We start from the raw sequence: 19,602 nt of genomic DNA, 5'->3' as shown, positions 1-19,602 counted from the left end.
GTTTGCCCAGAAACCGGGAAAGGGAATAACACTTGAAATGTATATAAGAAATACTCAAGTTAATAAAAAAAAAAAATAAAAAAAAAACACCAAAAAAACAAAAAAAATAAATTAATTTTATACCCTTCTTTGAGTAAAAAAAAATAAGATTGATTAAAAACATAGACTGATTTTATTTAAAAAAAAAAAAAAACAAAAAAAAAAAAACAGCTTGCTCAGGGACAAACCCGATTAATCCAAGCCAATGATTGGTTCGAAGGTGGTCATGTGACTATGGAAAGCTTAGCTTGCTAGAAGCCTCTGGGAGAGGATCCTGGCTGGTGAAAGGAATGTGTCCAGGAAGCAGCACTCTCAAGTCCCCTGGATAACGTCATGATCATATTTGATATTTGGAGCCGGGGTGGCGGTGTTGGCATCTCAAAGGTAGTCAGCCCAGGTAAGCTGGGACTCAGAGAGGAAAGACAGAAAAAGGAAAGTCTGATAGAAGTGCTCAGTGTTCATAGCAGCACTGTTTGTAATAGCAAAAGAAGTCCAATGGGAAGATGAAGAAAGTCTTGTATGTTTATAAGCTACACAGAGGAATGGTATACAGCTCTAAAAGGTATAAACTGTAGTTAATTATCAATGCAAAGGAATATCACAAATACAATATTGGATATGAAAAGTAATGCTGAAGGATATGGATACATATCTACATATACATATAGATAGATATAGATATATAGATATCGTTTGAATAGTCTAAAAGCATGCTTCCGGAGAGTATATACATGGGAACAGATAGAATGAATCGAACAAAGATATAACTACAAATTACACAGTACTAACCATGAGAAACATCTAAGGAACAATCACTGAGTTCTCATCTGAGAGAGGGAAGAGTCGTCCAGAGGCAGCAGATGACTTCAGGGAAACTACAGCTTCCACACTTAAAAAGGCTAACTAACACACACATGAACTCCCAGTGTATGCCGGCGATCCCAGCAGGGGGAAGGGGACACGGTGCAAAGCCTCACCCCTACTCAAGAAGCTGTCTGCAATTAATAGCTGCTGGAAAAGAGGATAATCAGTTTTCCTCAGTGGAGTGACTGGGGTCAGGCTCCATGTTCAGGGATAGCTAGCCAACACAAACCAGACTCCATGTTCTGTGTGTGTATGTGCTTAGAAATTTTTAAAAATATTTTATTATTTTATGAGTATGAGGGTGCCTACATGTATGTCTGTGTACCACATGCATGCCTGGAAGAGGGCATTGGATCCCCTGGGACTGGAGTGAGTTACTGGTGGTTGTGAGTCACCGTGTGGGTGTGAGGAGTTGAACTTGGGTCCTCTGTAAGAGCAACAAGTGCTCTAACCACTGAGCAGTCCCTCCAGCTCCACCACCCCTCCCCCTTTCTTTTTTCAAGAGAGAGAAAGAGCATGGCATTGGGCAGATAGGGAGAGGTGATCTGGGAGGACTCGGGGTAAGGAAAGAATATAATTAAGACACATTAATGAAATTCTCAATAAATAAATAAAACAAAAAAAAAAAAGAAAGGAAAAAAGAAAACTCCACAGGCCCATCCTTAGTCCAGTCTGATGGAGACAGTGCCTCATCTGAGTCCTCCTCTTCCCAACAGCCTCTAGTTTGTGTCAACTGACAAAAATACTAACCAGCATGATGTCTTTGCTATCCATAAAATTGAATAAGCCTTTCCGTTTTCCCCCATCAGAAAAGGGGGCAAGGGGAAGAAGGGAGGCCAGAGACTCATTTCCCAGAGGAGAGAACTGAGTTCTGAGAGATGAAGGGAATTACCAAGTCGTTCCAAATACTTAGTCATTTCATATTTTTAATTTTAATTTTTTTTCTTTTCTTTTCTTTTTTTTTTCGGAGCTGGGGACCGAACCCAGGGCCTTGCGCTTCCTAGGCAAATGCTCTACCACTGAGCTAAATCCCCAACCCCTTAATTTTTAAAGTATTTATTTATTCATTCATCTTTTTATTTATTTGAGCAGTCTATTTGCATGTATGCCTCCAGGCCAGAAGAAGGCACCAGACCTCATCACAGATGGTTGTGAGCCATCTTGTGGTTGTTTGGATTTGAACTCAGGACCTCTGGAAGAGCAGCCAGTGCTCCCCCCCCCCCCGGGGGCTGGGGACCGAATGTGCTTCCTAGGTAAGCGCTCTACCACTGAGCCAAATCCCCAACCCCGAAGCCAGTGCTCTTAACCTTGGAGCCATTTCATTTTTATTTTTTGAGACAGGATCTTTTTATGTAGTCCTGGCTGTCCTGGAACTCACTATGTAGAACAAACTCACAGAGATCCTCCTGTCTCTGCCTCCCGGGTGCTATGACTAAGGGTGTGCATTGTGTACCGGGCAACCCCACTTCATTTTGTGAATTGGAATTATCACCTCCGGGAGGAAGGCAGTCTGAGTGAGGCCTGGAAGTGCATGCAGACCAAGCTTCCTAGATGGGATCAAATGTTTTTTCCTAGTTCTAAAGTACTTTCTATAGTCTCATCCGTGAAGCATGGGAATCATACACACACACACACACACACACACACACACACCACACACCACACACACACACACACACCACATACACACACACACCACACACACACACACACACAATCACCCCTTCCCTTGAACTTGGACCGCATGGGAGTGAGAGAAACCACACACTTCGGTGAACCCCAAGCTTCCATCCCATCATGCTGTTATTTTTAACTGAACTCTGAACCGAAGGGGACAGTGCTCGAATTGAGATGGAACTTGTGTGTTTTTTCAAGCTGTTAAAATGGAATGTTCCAGTAGTTCTTGAGACAGAAACCACCATGTGACAAATTCCACCATAATCTCCCCCTTTTGTATATGTTGATTTGTCCGAGGTCGCATAAATGGCCAGAGTCTAGAGACACTTAATCTCCCTGAAGGAGCGGAACAGGAGTTGTTTCTTCCCACATCTCCCTCTCTTTTCCACTCCCAAGCCAGGCGCTTGCACATTTCCACTTCTGCTAGGGGTTCCCTCCATGCCCCAGGCCTTCCTTCACAGCACAGATGAAGATGGGTGAGCCGGTTCCTCTGAGACCCTGAACTTCCCGCTACCCAAGGACAGGAAGCCGTGGATGGAACTTGCTCCCTTTGGGGGCTCCAGGCAGAAGCCTCACGGTTTGGGTGGAGAGCCCCAACTATTCTACTAACTCGCCTCTGTATTCTGAGCAGCGGCTGGGTCGTCTCAGAAGCAGGTGGCCTTCATCTCTCTGGATCGAGCCAGCACAGTGCAGCAAGATGGGGACTCTGCGGAGCCTTGGGGCCCCTGGGGAGACATTCCTCTTCCCAGCCTTTATCATATTTTTCCACAACATTACTCTCCCTTTGAGGTGCAATGGCCCAGCTGGAGGCTGAGGACTTTCAAAGCTGCCTTGTTCTGTGCCCCTCCCCACTCCAGGCAACTAGGTGCAGAGCAAAGACTCCTCTCTCCACGACTTTTCTGGGCTTGGGGTGACAGCCTGCAGTGGGACGTAGATGAGCTCCAGCCACTGTGGGACAAGACTGCTAGTTTGGTTTCTGGTGCTATTTGCTCACTGTGCAACCTCGGCTGGGTTACTGAACCTCTCTGTGCTACAATTTCTCCACCTTAAAACTGGCATGGTGGCCAGGACAAGGACAACGCAAGAAAACCCACAGAATCGACTAACCCGGGCCTACGAGGGCCCCCACACTGAACCACCAACCAAAGAGCATGCCCAGGACCAACCTAGGTCTCTTAGACATATGTTAACATGTGTAGCTTGCTCTTCATATGCGACCTATAATAACTGGAGTAGGGGCTGTTTCTGACTCTGCTGCCTGCCTTTAGACCCCTTTCCCCTAACTGGGCTGCCTTGTCTAGGCTCAATAGGAGAAGAAGCGCCTAGTCCCACTGCAACTTGATATGTCAAGGTGGGTTGATACCCCTGGGAGACCTTCTCTTCGATGAGGAGAAAGGGAGAAGGAATGACAGGAGGGGAGAGGAGGGGGAGGGACTGGGAGGAGTGGGGAGGGGGAAGGGAAGCTGCAATCAGGATGTAAAGTAAATAAACCAATTTTAAAAACTGGCCTGGTGGGGTTGGGGATTTAGCTCAGTGGTAGAGCCCTTGCCTAGGAAGCGCAAGGCCCTGGGTTCGGTCCCCAGCTCCGAAAAAAAGAACCAAAAAAAAAAAAAAAAAAAAAAAAAAAAAACTGGCCTGGTGATGACATCACCAGTTTGGAGGATATAATATTTTTCCTGCTGAAAGCACCTATATCATCGTACCTAGCACATAGCAAAATGTGGGAAAAGTGCTAGTTAGGGTGGAAGTCTGCCACTGACCTGACAACCTTCTGAGGCCCGGTGCATTATGGGGGGCCTCCTTCATTAGCAGACGTTCTCCTTCTCTGATCTTGTCTGAGTCCTAAGCCCCCGCCCTCACCTCCACCTGAGGACTGCCACGTGGTCTCAATTAATTTATAGGATCAATTTCCTTTCTTTGGACAAAGCCTGCTCAGCCAGCATCTGAGAGTCCTAAAAGGCTTCCCCATGCTAACGAGGCATTCTAATCCTAATCCCCCAGCCATTGACCTTTGTCCATCCCGGATGTCCCTACCCTCAGTCCCCCCAAAGCTTTATAAGCCTTCAGTCACCCCAAGTGAAGTTGATCTTCCTACTGACTGCGGGTCCCAGTGTGGTGTAGTCACTCTATTACCCACAAGACTGCCCCCCCCTACCCTCCACTTCCCCACCCCCTGTTCAATGTCTCTCCCCCACTGATCCCCAGGGACCGGAAGACCCACAGCAAAAGTAATACTTTCTGTTATTATCCCAGGATCTTGAACTCGGACCCTCTCCTCTCGCCGTCTTCAGTTTCTTCAGCATCCAGGATGCCTCCTGACAGTGGCTGAGTCCAACTGGCCTTGGGTCTATTTCTCAGGCTCTCTTGGCCTCAGCGTGTTCATCTGTAAAAGAACCTACTGAGGAGGAGGTAGGGACCTCAGAGGGATGAGAAAACAGGTATCAAGGCACAGGGCTGGACCCTGACACACAGAAATACTTCAGAGTTAACTCTCTTGCTTGTTTCTGTGGGGAAGGCCTCTCTAAGTCAGGGTAGGTGGTGCGCCGTGTGGTACACATGCTGTCCCAGCTTTGCCTTACTCATGGACACCTAATGCCTGGACCGGAAGGCCGTTTTACAGGTCCATGAGTATCTGTCTGTAGAGGCCAGCAACTGTCACAGCCGCAGGCGCTGTGCAGGTGACAGAACGGCGTGTAACCTCACCCTAGTGAGCCTCCATTTCTTGGGCTGAGAACGGCAAGTAAACACAGGGACATAAAGATATGCAGATGGGGAAACTGAGGCCTAAGGAAGAGAGAAATTTTCCTAAAGCCTTCCAGTGGCATATCCAGGCAGAGACTTCCAGGCAAATCCTCAGTTTAGACTCACTTCCGCTCAACACTGAACTTCTCCAAGGTCTTAAAATGCAAGAGCGTGCATGTGCAGAGATCTCAGGTACCGGGCCTCAGCAGACCTCCATTCCACATTTTGTTGTTTTGATTTTTCAAGACAGGCTTTCTCTGTGCAGCCCTGGCTGTCCCAGAACTTGCTGTGTAGACCAGGCTGGTCTCCTCCCCAGTGCTGGGATTAAAGGTGTTTGCCACCTGGGCTCACCTTGTAGATTTGAGACAGGGTCTCTCACTGGGACCTACGGCTCACAGAGTAAGCTAAGATGGTGGTCCATGGAGGGTTAGGAATCTGCCTCTCTGCCTCCTCGGTGTCGACGTCACAAACCTGTGCCATGGTATTTAGCTTTGTGCCTGGTCTCTGAGGAACTTGTGTCTTTGAACCTGTGCAGCACCAAGCCATCTCCTCAGCCCTATTTAATATGTCTTTTTTTTTTTAAATAAGCCATTCTTTATTAGTGTTGAGGGCCCGGTGACCTTTACCCATTCCCATTTGCCTCCCTTTTGGAATCCCCAGTCTGCCTGTGGTGAAGGACCAAGACACACACATCCAGCCCCAACCCATATCCTCATGGACTTGAATGCAAGAGAGCGGCTATGGTGTTTCTCCAAGTATCTGGGATCAGGAAGCACAGTACTTTGTGGGGGTGGTGAGGTTCTTTGGGGGTGTGTGGACAAATGAGGTGTGAGAGGTAATCACCTGTCTCCTTGATGTTGGAAGAGAGGAGGGCAGAGGCAGAGGGTTACGGTGTGGTGTGGTCTCCGAAGCCCACAGTACACTCATTTGATATGTCTTGAAACAATTAATCCTCGAATCAGGTTTGGGGCAGGGACTTGCCAAGCATCTTATTTTATAGTGGGGAGGGAAAATGTAGCACAGAGACGAGGAGGAGGGAACAGAGTTCTAATGCCGACCCCTGGCTGCAGGCTCTCGGCTGTCAACATAGCCACACTCGCTATCCTGGCTTCCTTTCCATTCTGAGTGGCTTCTCTTTCTTTGTGGGTGAATTGAGAAGCCCTCCCTGATGACCCCTAATCTCTGTGACTCTCTTACGTGCTTAGTTGTTCTCTAACGGACCTTCCCACCATCCAGGGTGAGCTCCAGGCAGCCAGCAGTGTCTCTCCGGGGCCTGGCTCTCTGCTTTGGCACATAGTAGACCCTCAATAAAACCCGTGGGGCAAGAGCGAAAGGCCCACTGGGAAACTCTGGTCGGCCTCCTCTCTCGGGTCTCGGTCCAGGCAGCTGTTTTCCCCTCCCCCTCCCTCGCACCCGTCCCTCCATCCGGCCTGCATTTTTCCGGGTTTGATATCATTTTTTCCACTCTCCCGGCTGCTGCTGGTGGCCTCTGCCAACTTTCCACAGTTACAGCCTTCCACCCCCATTCTCGACCGCAGGCCGGAGACAACTTCAGGGGCGGGGAGACCCTCCTCCGCTTCCTGGGCATGACTGCTGACCAGTGAGTTGGTGGTGAGCATCGGGGAACTGGGCACCTCAAAGCACGATTTTTCAGTGCCCCATCCTCTGGACTGGGTCACGTGTGATTTCCGTGTAGGGTCCAGGAGTCTGGTGGAGGGCAGCTGGTTGGAGGCACGGGTGTCTGAGGCAGGATGGTCTAAACAGTTTGCATCTTGTTCTCTTCTCCAAGTTGTGACAGTCCCTCCTCCCCCATCCTCCCCGAGATGGAAACTCCTGACCTGACCCCTACACGCAGCTGGGTCCTCAGCCAGGCGGGAAACCTCAGTATGTCCTTCATCCCTCACAGCCAAGGGAGGTCAGAGGAGGGGGCTGGGTCCTGAGGGCCCGGAACTCACTGACTGTGATTCTGGAATATCCTCTGCACGTCTCAGGGCTTCACTTTCCACATTTGGAAAATGAATGCACTGATCTAAATTAGTGTCCATCCCGGGATTAATGGACTGAGTTCCATGGAATCCATGCCCGCCCCCCTTAAATTACATGTAACATCGTGTAAGAAAATTGGTATCCTCCCTTTGTTTTGAGATGGCTACATAGACCTCGCTGGCCTGGAACTTGCTTTATAGACCAGGCTGGTTTTGAAGTTTCGGGGGGGATCCTCCTGCCTCTGCATTCCCTGAAAGTTAGAATTATGGGTATTTATTTAATGTCCACCTCCCTTTCCTGGTAGGCTGGATTGGCCTTGAACTCTAGATTCTTCTGCCTCAACTCCCTGAGTTCTGGGATTATGGGATGCACCCCTATTCCCACCTCCCCCTTAGAATTTTACCCCACTCCCACCCCCTGCAGTGCTAGAATCAAACCTATGACCTCACATGTGTTAGGAAGCTTGACCTTCAGTCATACCTCTACCTCCTGTCACTCTATGTGTCTATAGGTCAGAGGTTACCTGCCTACTGTTTTGTTTTTGTTTTTGTTTTTTCCCCACAGACAAAGCCCCTGACTGGCCTCAAGCTCACCAAATAAGGCAGGCTGCCCAGCCAGAGTTCCAGGGATCCACTAGTTCCTGCCTCCAAGGTACTGAGATTACAGCCCGAGTTTTGCCTGAGTTTTGGGGATGGAACTCGGGACTTCTCCTTAGCTCTTCGTTTACTGAGCTACTCACCCCACCCCCTCCAGAAGAGAAATGTGGCAAGGGGCTCACAGGACCTGGGATCTCAGTGGCTTCACTTAGAACAGCTGTGTGATTACGGGGTCCTGCTTTCCCTCTCTGAACCTCCTTTTTAGAAGCAGCCAGAGGAGGTTAGGGGCCACACTTCGGTGTTGTACAGACAGAACACACATATGCACAGAAATAACAGGGGCTGGGTGTGCAGCTCCACGGTAGAACTTCCTAGCATGTGTGACAGGTTGGTAAGTTGGCATAGCGGGCTGGCATAATCAGCAGCTCTTACAGTGCCAGTCTAGACAGGCAACATTTTGTGGCTCTGGAATCTAAAAAATAAATTAAGGAGGAAATAGCAGGCCACTCAGAACTGTACTGTGAATGTGATCCACAGTGTGTCCGTCTCAAAGCCTTGAGGTAGAAACTAAACGGGGAAGTTGGGAGGAGGGCCTGAGCATATAATTAATTCATTGACTTTATTGATTGTCCAAGACATCTAGGCCAGCAGGCCAAAACAGTCTACAGTCAAGTTAGACGTTTGGGGAGGAGGTGGATGCCTGGAAGAACCCACTGAGAGACATCCACACATCAGACAAGACATCCCAAACTGGCTTATTGTGGTAAATTCTGAGAGTTGGTCACAGCCCAGGGACAAGAAAGCTTTTTTTTTTTTGTCTTTTTTTTTTTTTTAACAAAAAGACACCCATCCTGTAAAAAAGAAAAACAAAAACAGAAAACCTTGTGCCTAGCTAGGGTTTATAGCCCCATAGTCTGTCTATTCATCACTTTGCCAGGCAGGAAGGATCCCCAAAGCCCTAGCTCCTGGCAACGTCCTGGCCATCCTGGCAACAGCAGAGGTCAATCACGAGAACTCTAATGATGCACCTTTTGTCCTTAGTGGCACCACAGTGTCCTATCGCCCCAGAGAGACGCTGGCCTCAGAGCACAGCCAGGTTGTGGCAGGACTTGGAGCGGGCTTTGAGTGCCCGGCGTCGTGCGCTGCGTGCTGTCAGGCGTGCCAGGAAGCGGCGGGCACGCTGGCCCAAGCTGGCCCGCCGTCGAGGTGAAGGTGTCTCCGGGGCCGCATTGTCTTGGCGGCGCAGGCGCAGTTGGCGCACCACACCTTCGAAGAGCTCTGTCACGTTGTGCTGCAGAGTGGCTGAGGTCTCGATGAACTTGCAGTCGAACACCACAGCGCAGGCGCGGCCCTCTGAGGGGACAAAGCCATAGCCAGAAGGCAGAGGTAAAGATGGAAGAGATGTGTTCAGACTCTCAGGAAGCAATTTCCCTGGTGTCTACTTAGTTGAGGTGTCAGGGGACCAAGGGGCAAATCATAGGCTCAGTGTAGGGACGGATACTCAGAAGTATAAAGCTGGGAAGATTTGACCTTGTAAGTAGGGCCATTTTAAGACCCTTATGGGTCCCACTAGAAATATGAAACTTATTAAAATATTCCTCGCCCATTGTAAATATAATTTATACCTAACTTTAAAAGTTTTGGTTTGTAGTTCCTGGCCAACACACTAAGTGTTTCATATAAAGCTTGAATTTACAATCTCCCCAAATTTATGCCGGAGCCACTAACGGCCATTTTCAGCCTTTGAGAGAAGCTGGGAGGCACTGGGTGGGGGTGGGCAGGTCGTCTCTGATTATCAGCTATGGGACTGAAACCGGGGAATTTTAAACAAAGGTCACAAGGCAAGCTGTGGTTCTGGAAATCTGTTCGCCGTCAAGGAGGAATGATTAAATAGGGTTAGAATGATTGAATAGAGACCTGCCTAGACAAAGGGGAGCTGCCAGGCCAGGGCAGACGCTTGGTATGTAGAGGGGAGAGAAGGGGTCTCTAGGGCTTGGGTGCCGATTTGGGAGGTGAGAGAGGACCGGACGGAGAAGTCGTTTCTAGTAGGACAGACTAGGCTGGAGGGCACAGACCTTCTCTGAGGCAAGCACTGGAGGAGGGGCAGTCAGGCTGAAGGAGACTCACCTTCTACAGAGACTTCTCGGCAACGAGCCAGGTCGGCCTTGTTGCCCACCAGGATGATAGGCACATGGGCGGCCTGGTGCGTGCGCCTCAGCTGGATTCGGAGCTCGGAGGCACTCTCAAAGCTGCTGCGATCTGCGATGGAGTACACGATGACATAGGCGCTGCCCGCCTGCAGGCATGACTCCTGGCTCCAGCTTTCATCCTGCGGGGGAGGGACCCCAGGCCCATCCTCAGAGGGTGCCTATCCCTGGCTGGGAAAGAGGCTCTGTTGGTCTAAAGGGCAGAGTAGGAGAGGTTCTACTTGGAATGGTTTTGGTGGACACATTCTATCATAATGCCCCGGGGCTACCTGGGGAAAACCATGGATTCTCTTGAGCCTCAGTTTCTTTCCTCAAAAGGCTGATGGACACTTCCTTATTTCCTTCCCACTGACTGTGGGGGCTCTGTCCTGCAAATAAAGGAATACCTTTGGCTGTTCAGACTCCTCACCTTTCTCTTCCTCCTTCCTCCACCCCATCTTTCTCCTTTTGTTTGTTTGTTTCTTTCTTTCTTTCCGGACAAGATCTCCCATTATATCCCAGAGTGGTTTTAATCTTGAAGCAATTCTCCTGCCTCAGGCCCTGGAGTGTGTGCCCTATCAGGCCTGGCTCATTCAGCTCTATCTAGTGTGTAAGAAGAGGATGGGGCATTGTCTGCAATCCAGAATTAAGGAAAAAAAAAAAAAGGAAGAGAAGAGAGGGTCATTGAATGGGTGAAAGTGTTGGCAGGGAAAGTCTGGGTAACGTTCCTGGATCCCACAGTGGGAGGAGAGAACCAACTCCCAAGGTTGTCCTCTGACCTCACACCCACACAAGGCGAGCCTGCATCTGCACTCACACACAAAACTGATAATAGAATAAAGTGTGTGTGTGTGGAGGGGGAGGGAGATAGAGACAGAGATGGAAACAGAGAGGGAGAGGGAGAGGGAGACGGAGAGGGAGAGGGAGAGGGAACAGAAGAATTCAGGGAGACTTTTCTCAGTATAGTTTTGGATAGCTGAAAGGTCACCTGTGGTGGGTGAGGACACAAGGGGACAGGAATGGAAAGGGACACTTAAGAAGCAGAGCTCTTTCTAGTCATTTTACCAGGGGAAAGGACAGAGGCAGAGTAACAGCCGGCGCTCTGGGAGGGTAGATTTCAGGCCTTTAATGAGGTCTGGTTCCTGTCCTCAAGGCTCATGTTCTGGAAGGCGGGTTATGGGATGGGCTAGAGTCGGGGAGGGCCATGCGGAGGGACTACAAAAGTGGTGGAGGACAGAGAGGTGGCGTGGGGTGTTAGGGGAATTCTGAAGAGTATGGGGGAGTTCCCCAGTGAACCTGTGGGCAGTGTTTGAAAGGAGGAAAGAAGGCTGGCCAGGAGAAGGGAAGAGTCAGTCTTAATGGCTGTGTGTGTGTGTGGGGGGGGGGAGGCTGAGTGTGTAGAAAGAGAGGAAGGTGCTAGAAAGTAGGACAGATGAGCAGAGAGGTGTCAGGTCCCTGGTGGGGGAGGGGCGCATGCTCAACAGCTGTATTGATGGTTTCTCAGGCCAAATAACTTTTGAGTAGAATCAGACCTAGAGGAAAGCGCACTGTGTAAAGTGTTTGTCACCTGCCCCTGAGGATCTGAGTTTGATTGAATTTGATTCCTGGAATCCACATTTAAAAAAAAAAACATCAAATATCTACCCCACCCCCACCCCCCAAACCTAGGTGCAGTGGTGAGGTCAGAGGACAACTCTCAGGAATTGATTTTCTCCTTCTACTGTGTGGGGTAAATCTCTGTCAGGCTTGGCAGCAGACACCTTTCCTCAGCTCAGTCATCTTGCAGGCCCCATGCCTGGCTTTTGATTGGTCTGCCTAACTCACTGACTACTCTATGGGGTAGCGTTATACTGCATTCAGAAAGCAATTCTTTCTCATACTGGTCCTTGAGCTCCACGAGGCTAGCACCTTGTCTGTCTCCTTCACCAGGGTCTTCGGCATCCTGGCCCACTGGAGACAGCCAGCGAGTAGACAGTAATGGGGAATTTAGCACAGCCCTGTATCTGGCATGGATTCCGGAGTGACGGCACCTAGGCTTTGACGTAGCCTTTTGTAAATAGTCAGTGACTGTTATCTGAGGTTTATGGAGTTGCTTTAACTGAAGGATCCTCAGAGCCTTTGCATAACTTCGTCCCATACCCGGCAAACCAGGGAGTCTTGTACGGCTGAGAACTGCTTGGGTAATAATTCCTTCAGACAACTCAGAGATCAGAGGCTTTGGTATGCAGAAACTGCCTGGGTAAGCGTGCCCTTTGTGTAACAATGGAAAGGCTTCGAGGAGGTGATTTGGAGTTCAGTCCATCCGAGACTGTTTCACCCTGCTGCTGAGGAAGCCGTAATGCATCCGGAAGTGTCTCTCTTTCTCTGATCAAGCTGCATAACTAAAAACACCAATATAAGACTAGGATGAAGGGTCAGTAGCTCCCAGGGCGGTTGGGGACATAATCCTAGTGTAAGCTGTGGCGTTTGTAGATCTGGGCATGATTTACTTGCCCGGGAGAGCTTTGGACACAGCCCCTCCGAGCATCAGCTTCTTCGCTGACAGAAGGGAAGAAGAGTGGTGGTATAGCTTTACCTGCCCATCATAGTGTGTGTCCATTGGTTTCCATCGTTGGCCTCTGGAGAGGGTGCTCTGAAACCCCGGTTGCTGCTTGGAGATCATCAGTGGGCTCTCTCACACCTTCTTTTGTATTTGTCAAAAAGGAATCAGTCAAGACAGACATGGTGATGCATGCCTATGATTGCAGCACTGGGGAGGCTGAGGCAGGAGGATCAAGAATTTGATGCCAGGGCTGGTGAGATGGCTCGGAGGGTAAAGGTGCCTGCTGCCAAGCCTGAGGACCCAAGTTCGATTCCCAGAATTGGAAGAAGGAGAGAACTGGTTCCATCAGATTGTCTTCTGACTTCTACATGTGCTTGTATCCCCCCCCTCGCCCATACAATAAAAATCTAAAACAGTGGTGGTATAACATGAGGCCCCATCTAAAAGAATACGACGGATCTGTCTACACAGCCCCCTTATTCCCCCTTAGGTTCTATCAGCAGCACTGAACACTGCCCACTTATTATTATTTTTAAAACGGGGTTTCCATACACAGCCCCAGCTGTCATGAAACTCACTATGTAGCCCAGGCTGGCCCCAAACTCACAGAGATCCATCAGCCTCTGCCTGCCCAGGGCTGGATTAAAGGCATGTGCCATCAGGCCTAACACTGTATTCTAAGCTTCCTTTATGGGGCTTAAGTTTAGGAGAAAGGTGACACAACGAGTCACTTCTCCATGTTTCCTGTGCCCACTAGGTGACCTTGTGTCCCTAGCTGTGAATATAATACTTAGCACATGCCAGGCAGGTGCAAGATAGTGGGTTTTGTTGGTTGAACCCCTTTACAGAGAGAATATCTCCACTGAGGTTTTAATTTCTTCCCATCACTTTGAGACAGAATCTCATGTAGCCCAGGCTAGCCTTGAACTCACCATGTAGTCAATGATGGCTTTCAACTTCTGCATCCTTTTGCCTTTAGCTACTGGGATTAAAAGCATGTGCAATCATGGCTAGTCTGTGCAGTCCTGGGGCTCTGACTCAGAGCCTTGTAATTCAGAGCAGGCCAGCATGTACTCTGCTAACTGAGCTGTATTCCCCAGTTCATCTCCAGTTAATTTATCACAGTCCCACACTATGTACGGATATCTGTGTGATGAAAGGAAAGAGGCCCATTGCAGGCCTGTTCTGGAAGGGGACGGGAGGGGGGAGGGGACCCCTGGTTTCCCTTTTCCACTACCTCCCCAGCTGTCACCCCAGACAGTTCCCATGTTCTGCTTAGCTGCAGCTCTCTTTGCATTCTAAGCTGGGCTCATCCTTCACAACTGCGTTGGGGTTTTAAAAGTCAGCCGGCGGCCATGTGGCTAGGGCACAACTTGCGTAGTGTTGAGACACAGAGCTGGCTCTAGGCCCTGGGTTTGATACCCAGAAGTTTTTATAAACTAACAGTAGTAGTTATAAAAGCATCTGATAAGGCAGGAATGCTTGACCCATTTATCAGATGAGAAGACTGAAACTCAGGGTAAGTCTATTAATTGCACAAAGCTAGGAAGGAAAAGGAAGGGGTATGTGTCATCCTTAGGCATTTCAGGGCCAAATGCACTGCTTATTTTTGTTTGTTTGTTTTTCCTGATGTGGGAGTGCTGTGAGGATGAGGAGCATTGGAGAAGTGCATTCTGGGATGTCTGCTGGGAGGGGAATCAGTGAGGGCAGAGCTCAGGGCTACAAGGTTCTTCAGCCTTTAGGAAAACTTTAGGTTTGAAGGGCGCTGAGGCAGGCCCCTGCCCTAGGTCCCGCTCTGGATGCCCCAGAAGGAGACAGGTGTCTAATATTAATTCTAGTGCCCCCTCCCCTAACCAGTGCGTACCAGTTTCTCAGCCTCCCAGGTGTCCATGACCACCAGTGTGGTGTCCTCTCCGTCCACCGACAGCGTTCTCTCATACACACCTGCAGTCAGGAGAGAGAGAGTCAAATGAGTGTGGAGGAGACCACTGGAGACAAGCTTCCCTTCCCTCCCTTTCCTTAGGGGTAGGGAATCCTGTCATTCCTGGTGGTCAAAGCTCTGCCAGGTGTCCATGTGTCACCAGGTGTCCATGTGTCACCAGGTGTCCATGTGTCACCAGCTGTCAGCATAGTACTTGGCACATAGCAGGCAATTGCAAGAAGCTGAGTGACTGTGGGCTGGCGGGGTAGCCTGGGAATCCTCCCCAACCTGCTCTGACTCTCAATTAGTGTGCCTTCAGGCAGATCGTGTTATCTGGGGCCTCAGTCTCCCCACCTATGACACACAGGTGTGCATATGTACATGACTCCCAGGAACGTCAACACTGGAGAACAGGCCAGGCCGGACAGTCTCCGTCTTTGCTCCGTGTTTAGCCACTCCTTCCCTATATACCCTGTATCCTCAAAGCCAGTTCAGCAGAGGTCTATCTTCATGTCATCTGTCCTAGTGCTGTGTGCTAAATGCATGGGGGGGCGAGAGGGGGGAGCAATCCAGAGCTCACAACTGGAGGTCTGGAAGTCTCAGTTTGGGAAGAATGTTAGTTTCGTTGTAGGTCTTGGTGGCTGACAGATGGGAGGGGTGGGGGTTGAGAGTCAGGGGGTCTTGGGGCTGGGAGTTTCTAAGCTGGGGGGAAGCCCATCATTTCTTGGCACCCATAGTTTCTGGTTTTCTCCCCTCGGGACATAGAGATAAATCATGTACCTTTCATCCAGTGTCTCTCCTCTAGGCCCTGTCTAGGCTGTCCTGCACAGCCCTAGGTGAGCACCATTTACTTCGTAGCAAGCATGAAAGGTACCCTTGTAAGATGAACCGTGTGTGACCTGCACATCTGTTCTCTGCAATCCTGTGCCCCTGGTGACAGGCTTTTCTGTCCTGTGACCACAGCCCGACTTGTCCCACAGGGCTCCTACCTCCCAGCTGCTCGTGAAGGTCTCGTTCTTGTTTCTCTGCAAAGAGGCTGGCCAAGCTAGTCTTCCCGACACCGGGGTCTCCAAGAAGCACCACCCGGTAGAGTGCCTCCCAAGAGCCTTCAGAGTCGCTGGATTCAGAGGACCACCCATCCTGGGCAGGGGAGGGTTTCCGAATGGGAGGGTTGAGGGAGGCTGACTGACCCAGTCGGGGATGCTGGGATTGAGCAGGGGGTGCTGTGCACAGGCGGCCAGGCTGGTGGCCCCTGGACGACAGGGGTAGTGGTGTGCTGGCTCGACGTCGCAGAGTGGTCTTTGCTTCCTGCTGGGTGTTAAGAGTCATCCTCTGTGAGGAAATCTCTGGCTTCCCTGGCTCCTTCCTTCCTTCCAAAAGAAGTAGGCTGGGTGGCAGTAAGTCTGTAGCCCGGAGTCCCTTCTTCGGGCCTGATAAACTGTGGAAATAATTTCCTCCAGAGTCCTCTCTGGTTCAACTGGAAATAGACCTTTCAGCTCCTTGGGTTCAGAGATTGCTGGTTTCAGGCCTAGAAGGGGTGAGGGAATAGGCTGTGAACATTCACAGATGCGCACTCAGATGCAGATTCCCAAGGTCTGAGGATGACCCCTTTCCCGGTGACACAGACAGGCAGTGAGGGCTACAGGAAGCTGAAGCATCTATAGTGTACTCATCCTGCCCACCCTGGTCCCCCACCTTCGGTATTTGAGACCCTCCCCACAGAAAGCATCAAACCGGCCCCTTCCCCCTTCCCCACTGGTCTTCACATGTTTAGGGATGGGAGACACCGAGGAGGGTTGAGGTCTCTGGTAAGTTTTATTCCAGCTGCCTGAAATCCCCGGCCGGCCGAGTTTGAAGAGGAACTGCCGGGATGCATTGATGCCCTACAAGGGCGAGGGGTTCCGGGGATCTCCTGGCTGTAACCCGAGTGTTCTGGTGCCATGGGAACGGCGTGCCCGGCCCGCCTCTGCGTGAAAAATTCAGGAGCCGCTGGCGCCATGGTCTCCAGCTGTTGTTGTGTGGGATAGGGGGAGCCACGAGGTACCCGACAACAGGTTTGGTGACAGAAAAGGGTGCGGGGAGGAGAACCCAGAGGGGAGCCCAGTGGGTTCGGAACTCAAGTGCCCTTGGAACTTTCTCGACTCGCGTTCCTGGATGTGAGTCCCGAGTTCTGGGACACGCGCAGGGGGTGATGGTGGTAAGGGTCCCTTGTGCCAGGCTCTCCCACCCGTGTCCCCCATCCCCACCTACCCCTGCTCCGGACACGGGTTCGAGGCCTCCGGTCCTCGGACCACACTGCATGCAAGGGTCCGGAGAACTCCGCCAGAACAGGCAAGTTTACCTTGACACGCGGAGGCTCCGAGTCCCCGCTGCCCCAGCTGCTGGGTACTCCTCTGTCCCCCGGCCGCAGCACGTAGCCCCTCCGGCCCGGCCCGCCCGTTTCAACGCCACCCCGCCCCGTGCGGCCCCGCCCTGTCAAGGCAGCCCGGGTCCCCGCCCTGTAGACCTCCGCCTTCAGTCCTCCCCGTGAGGTGGGGGGTGGCTATGTAGGAATGGGGTGCTGGAGAGGGAGTTTATTCTTGGGTCTGGATGTCCCTCTGTGTCCGCCTCAGTTCCCCCCACTTACGGGGCACATCAACTTCAGCCCTGGACGGAAGAAGCCTCTGGGGGAACTTAGTGTTCAGAGTCACAGGTTCCACCTTCCAAGGGAGGCGACTCCGCAGGACTGGGCTCTGGGCTAAGGAATCTGCGTTTTAAACAAACGCCCAAGTGATGTAGATAACTCGCAGAACACACTCCGAGAAAGCTCTGGGTAGAGGGTTAATTTTGGAAAAGGGCTTGGAGGAAGCAAGAACCTATACAGTCTGTAGTAAAGAGTTTGGAATGTCTGATTCTGATATCATTAATTCACTCTTCATCCATTTGCTTATGATTAGAAGGGACTAAGGTATCTGTCCTTTGGTTTACCGTCCCCTTTAAAAAATTAACACTTAAAACAAAACAATTATTTGTTGGGGGGAGAGGGAAGAGCGTGCCGTGCCTTAGCACCTGATGCAGAGGACAACTTGTACAAGATGCTTCTCTCTCTCTACCCTATGGGTTTGAGGGATGGAACTCAGGTTGTCCGGCTTGGCAGGGAGTGCCTTTGTCTGCCGAGCCAACCCACTGGCTCTGTCTACCAGTTATCCATCATTTAAACATTTGAAGGCATGTGGGAGCAGGAACGATACTGATCTGGGTAAAGGAGAATGAAACTGGCGGCAAGGCCAGGATTCAAGCTCTCTGAGCAGGGAGCCCCTTTAGCTCTTGAGAGGTTAAAGTGTATATGCATGGTGGTGGTAGAGACCTGGAGGCCGGGCAGTACCTGTGGGTGGGACTCCCAGTCATGCCTGAGGGGCTCCAGTTTTGGAACAGATCCAAGCAGCAAGAAAAGCTGCCTCAGCCCCCACAGGGCTTGGGACAATAGCAACCCTGCTCTGGTCTGACTTCCTTCCGCAGCCTGGAGATCAGGCTGTGCTCAGAGTTTAAGAAGACTGCAGAACGATGGCTTCCAGGTGTGCCTTGCCTTGGGTGACCCCATTTTACAAAGCAACAGTTGGCTTCATTTTGACTGGACATGCAGAGTTGCATGTGGACTCTAACGCCCGTCCAGCACCACCCGTGAGGCAGACACCAACAGACAACTTAGTCCTGTGAGGGAAAAAGCATCCTCCATTAGTGCATCAAATCAGACTGGGACCATATAAACTCATGTATGAGAATTGCAGCAGAAAAACAGACAGGGGGATTTACAGAACGCCAGGTCATTAAAGGGCACAGCACCCTCACCTGAACCCCACAAAAAGGACAAGAGATGTAGCTATGGCAACATCCCCAAAGACCTGTCATGTGACAACCTGCTGTGTGTGTCAAAGGACCAATAGCTCCCAGCAGAGTCTCCATTGTTTGACTGGGGTGCTTGAATTACTATTCATTCATCCACTGTCCATCTACCTGCCTGCCTCTCTGATTCACAACTCAGCCCTGTGTCTGGGCTCTGTGGGCCCGTAGCAGCTCTCTACTTGTATGGTTAATATCTTGTCGAACCTCTGGCAGTGACGTCTCTGGTCCAGTAGTCTGCCTTCTGCCTGCAGGAATATCCCTTCAACTCTGTGGCTGCTTTAACCCTTTGTTGAAGCTATTCTATAACACTCACACTCACACACACTCACACACACACTCACACAGATACATACCTGTATAGACAGATACATGCATAAAACTGTAAAAAGTGTAATATTAGTAATTAAGATCAGAATAAAAGAATCTGAGATTGCCAAGGGCCAATTACAAAATCAGGACTGCTGGAAATGGACATAGCTTGTGAATTTATTGTTTTTCAGTAAATTCTGGCACTGGGAAAAACACACAAATGTGATCACGCTTTTAACGTGTAGCTTGGCTGTCCCAGTCTCCCTGTCCTACCTGTAGTATGAGCTGTGCTGAACACATGCTTTCCACTCTTTGAGACTGTGGTGACCTGGTTTCCAGCACTATTTCTGTGACTCAGTCACTGTGTGACCTTGGACATATTGACTCCCCTCTTTGGGTTTCAGTTTCCTGGTTTAAAACTGTAATTTGCCAGATGTGATGTACATCTGATTTCCAACCCTTGAGAGTTGAGGAAGGAGGACTGTGAATTCCAGGCCAGCCTAACTGTATACCCTGACCTTGTCTTAACAGGAGGTAACCTTGCTAAAACATACAATCAACTGAAAGGCTTTTGTCTATGACATAAAAGTGTGAACTTGGCAGTTAAGACCTCAGGGTCGTAGAGTGCTTACCTAGGAAGCGCAAGGCCCTGGGTTCGGTCCCCAGCTCCGAAAAAAAGAACCAAAAAAAAAAAAAAAAAAAAGAAAAGAAAAGAAAAGAAAAGAGAAGAAAAAAGACCTCAGGGTCTGCAGTTGTTTCACAGTCTTCTAAGTAGGTCTCGAGGCTGTGACCTGCCCTCTCAAGCCCATTCTGCTCCTTCTGTCCGGGCTACCCTTTCCTACTCAGCTTTCATGATGT

General features: G+C 50.2%; 1 protein-coding gene and 1 long non-coding RNA gene across 6 annotated transcripts in view; one reads left to right on the top strand and one right to left on the bottom strand.

The window, feature by feature from the left end:
- The window catches only part of LOC102553281 (uncharacterized), a 35,551-nt gene extending 25,041 nt beyond the window's left edge, over positions 1–10,510 (top strand). The window contains exons 4-7 of the long non-coding RNA XR_005502659.2: positions 4,834–4,989; positions 7,873–7,959; positions 8,946–9,290; positions 10,041–10,510. This is a non-coding gene — a long non-coding RNA (uncharacterized LOC102553281). The remainder of the gene's footprint in view (positions 1–4,833; positions 4,990–7,872; positions 7,960–8,945; positions 9,291–10,040) is intronic.
- On the bottom strand, positions 8,505–16,999 carry Rem1 (RRAD and GEM like GTPase 1). 5 transcript variants are annotated; one of them, XM_006235278.5, is made up of 5 exons: positions 16,804–16,999; positions 15,543–16,081; positions 14,497–14,576; positions 10,032–10,233; positions 8,505–9,257 (listed from the first exon to the last, which is right to left on the bottom strand). In XM_006235278.5, the coding sequence occupies exons 2-5, from the start codon at positions 15,880–15,882 to the stop codon at positions 8,986–8,988; spliced, it is 894 nt and encodes a 297-aa protein (XP_006235340.1). In that variant the 5' UTR covers positions 15,883–16,081; positions 16,804–16,999; the 3' UTR covers positions 8,505–8,985. The 5 variants fall into 5 exon arrangements, with proteins under 5 accessions (XP_006235340.1, NP_001020924.1, XP_063140361.1 ...); NM_001025753.1 differs by having other exon boundaries at positions 16,895–16,945; XM_063284291.1 differs by lacking the exon at positions 16,804–16,999 and adding an exon at positions 16,320–16,514.
- Positions 17,000–19,602: the final 2,603 nt, after the last annotated feature.

The sequence above is a fragment of the Rattus norvegicus genome, chromosome 3, assembly GCF_036323735.1.
Source record: "Rattus norvegicus strain BN/NHsdMcwi chromosome 3, GRCr8, whole genome shotgun sequence".
In the NCBI taxonomy this organism is placed as follows: Eukaryota; Metazoa; Chordata; class Mammalia; order Rodentia; family Muridae; genus Rattus; species Rattus norvegicus.
Note: the sequence above shows the minus strand (reverse complement) of the source record. Positions and strands in the feature narration are given on the sequence as shown.

Coding starts and splice junctions, on each gene's coding strand:
- Rem1 (XM_006235278.5), bottom strand. CDS start 15,882: ATGACTCTTAACACCCAGCAGGAAGCAAAGACCACTCTGCGACGTCGA. Junction 10,234..14,496: donor CCTGGGAGGCTGAGAAACTG/GTACGCACTGGT, acceptor CCTCCCCCGCAG/GATGAAAGCTGGAGCCAGGA. Junction 9,258..10,031: donor CCGAGAAGTCTCTGTAGAAG/GTGAGTCTCCTT, acceptor TTGTCCCCTCAG/AGGGCCGCGCCTGCGCTGTG.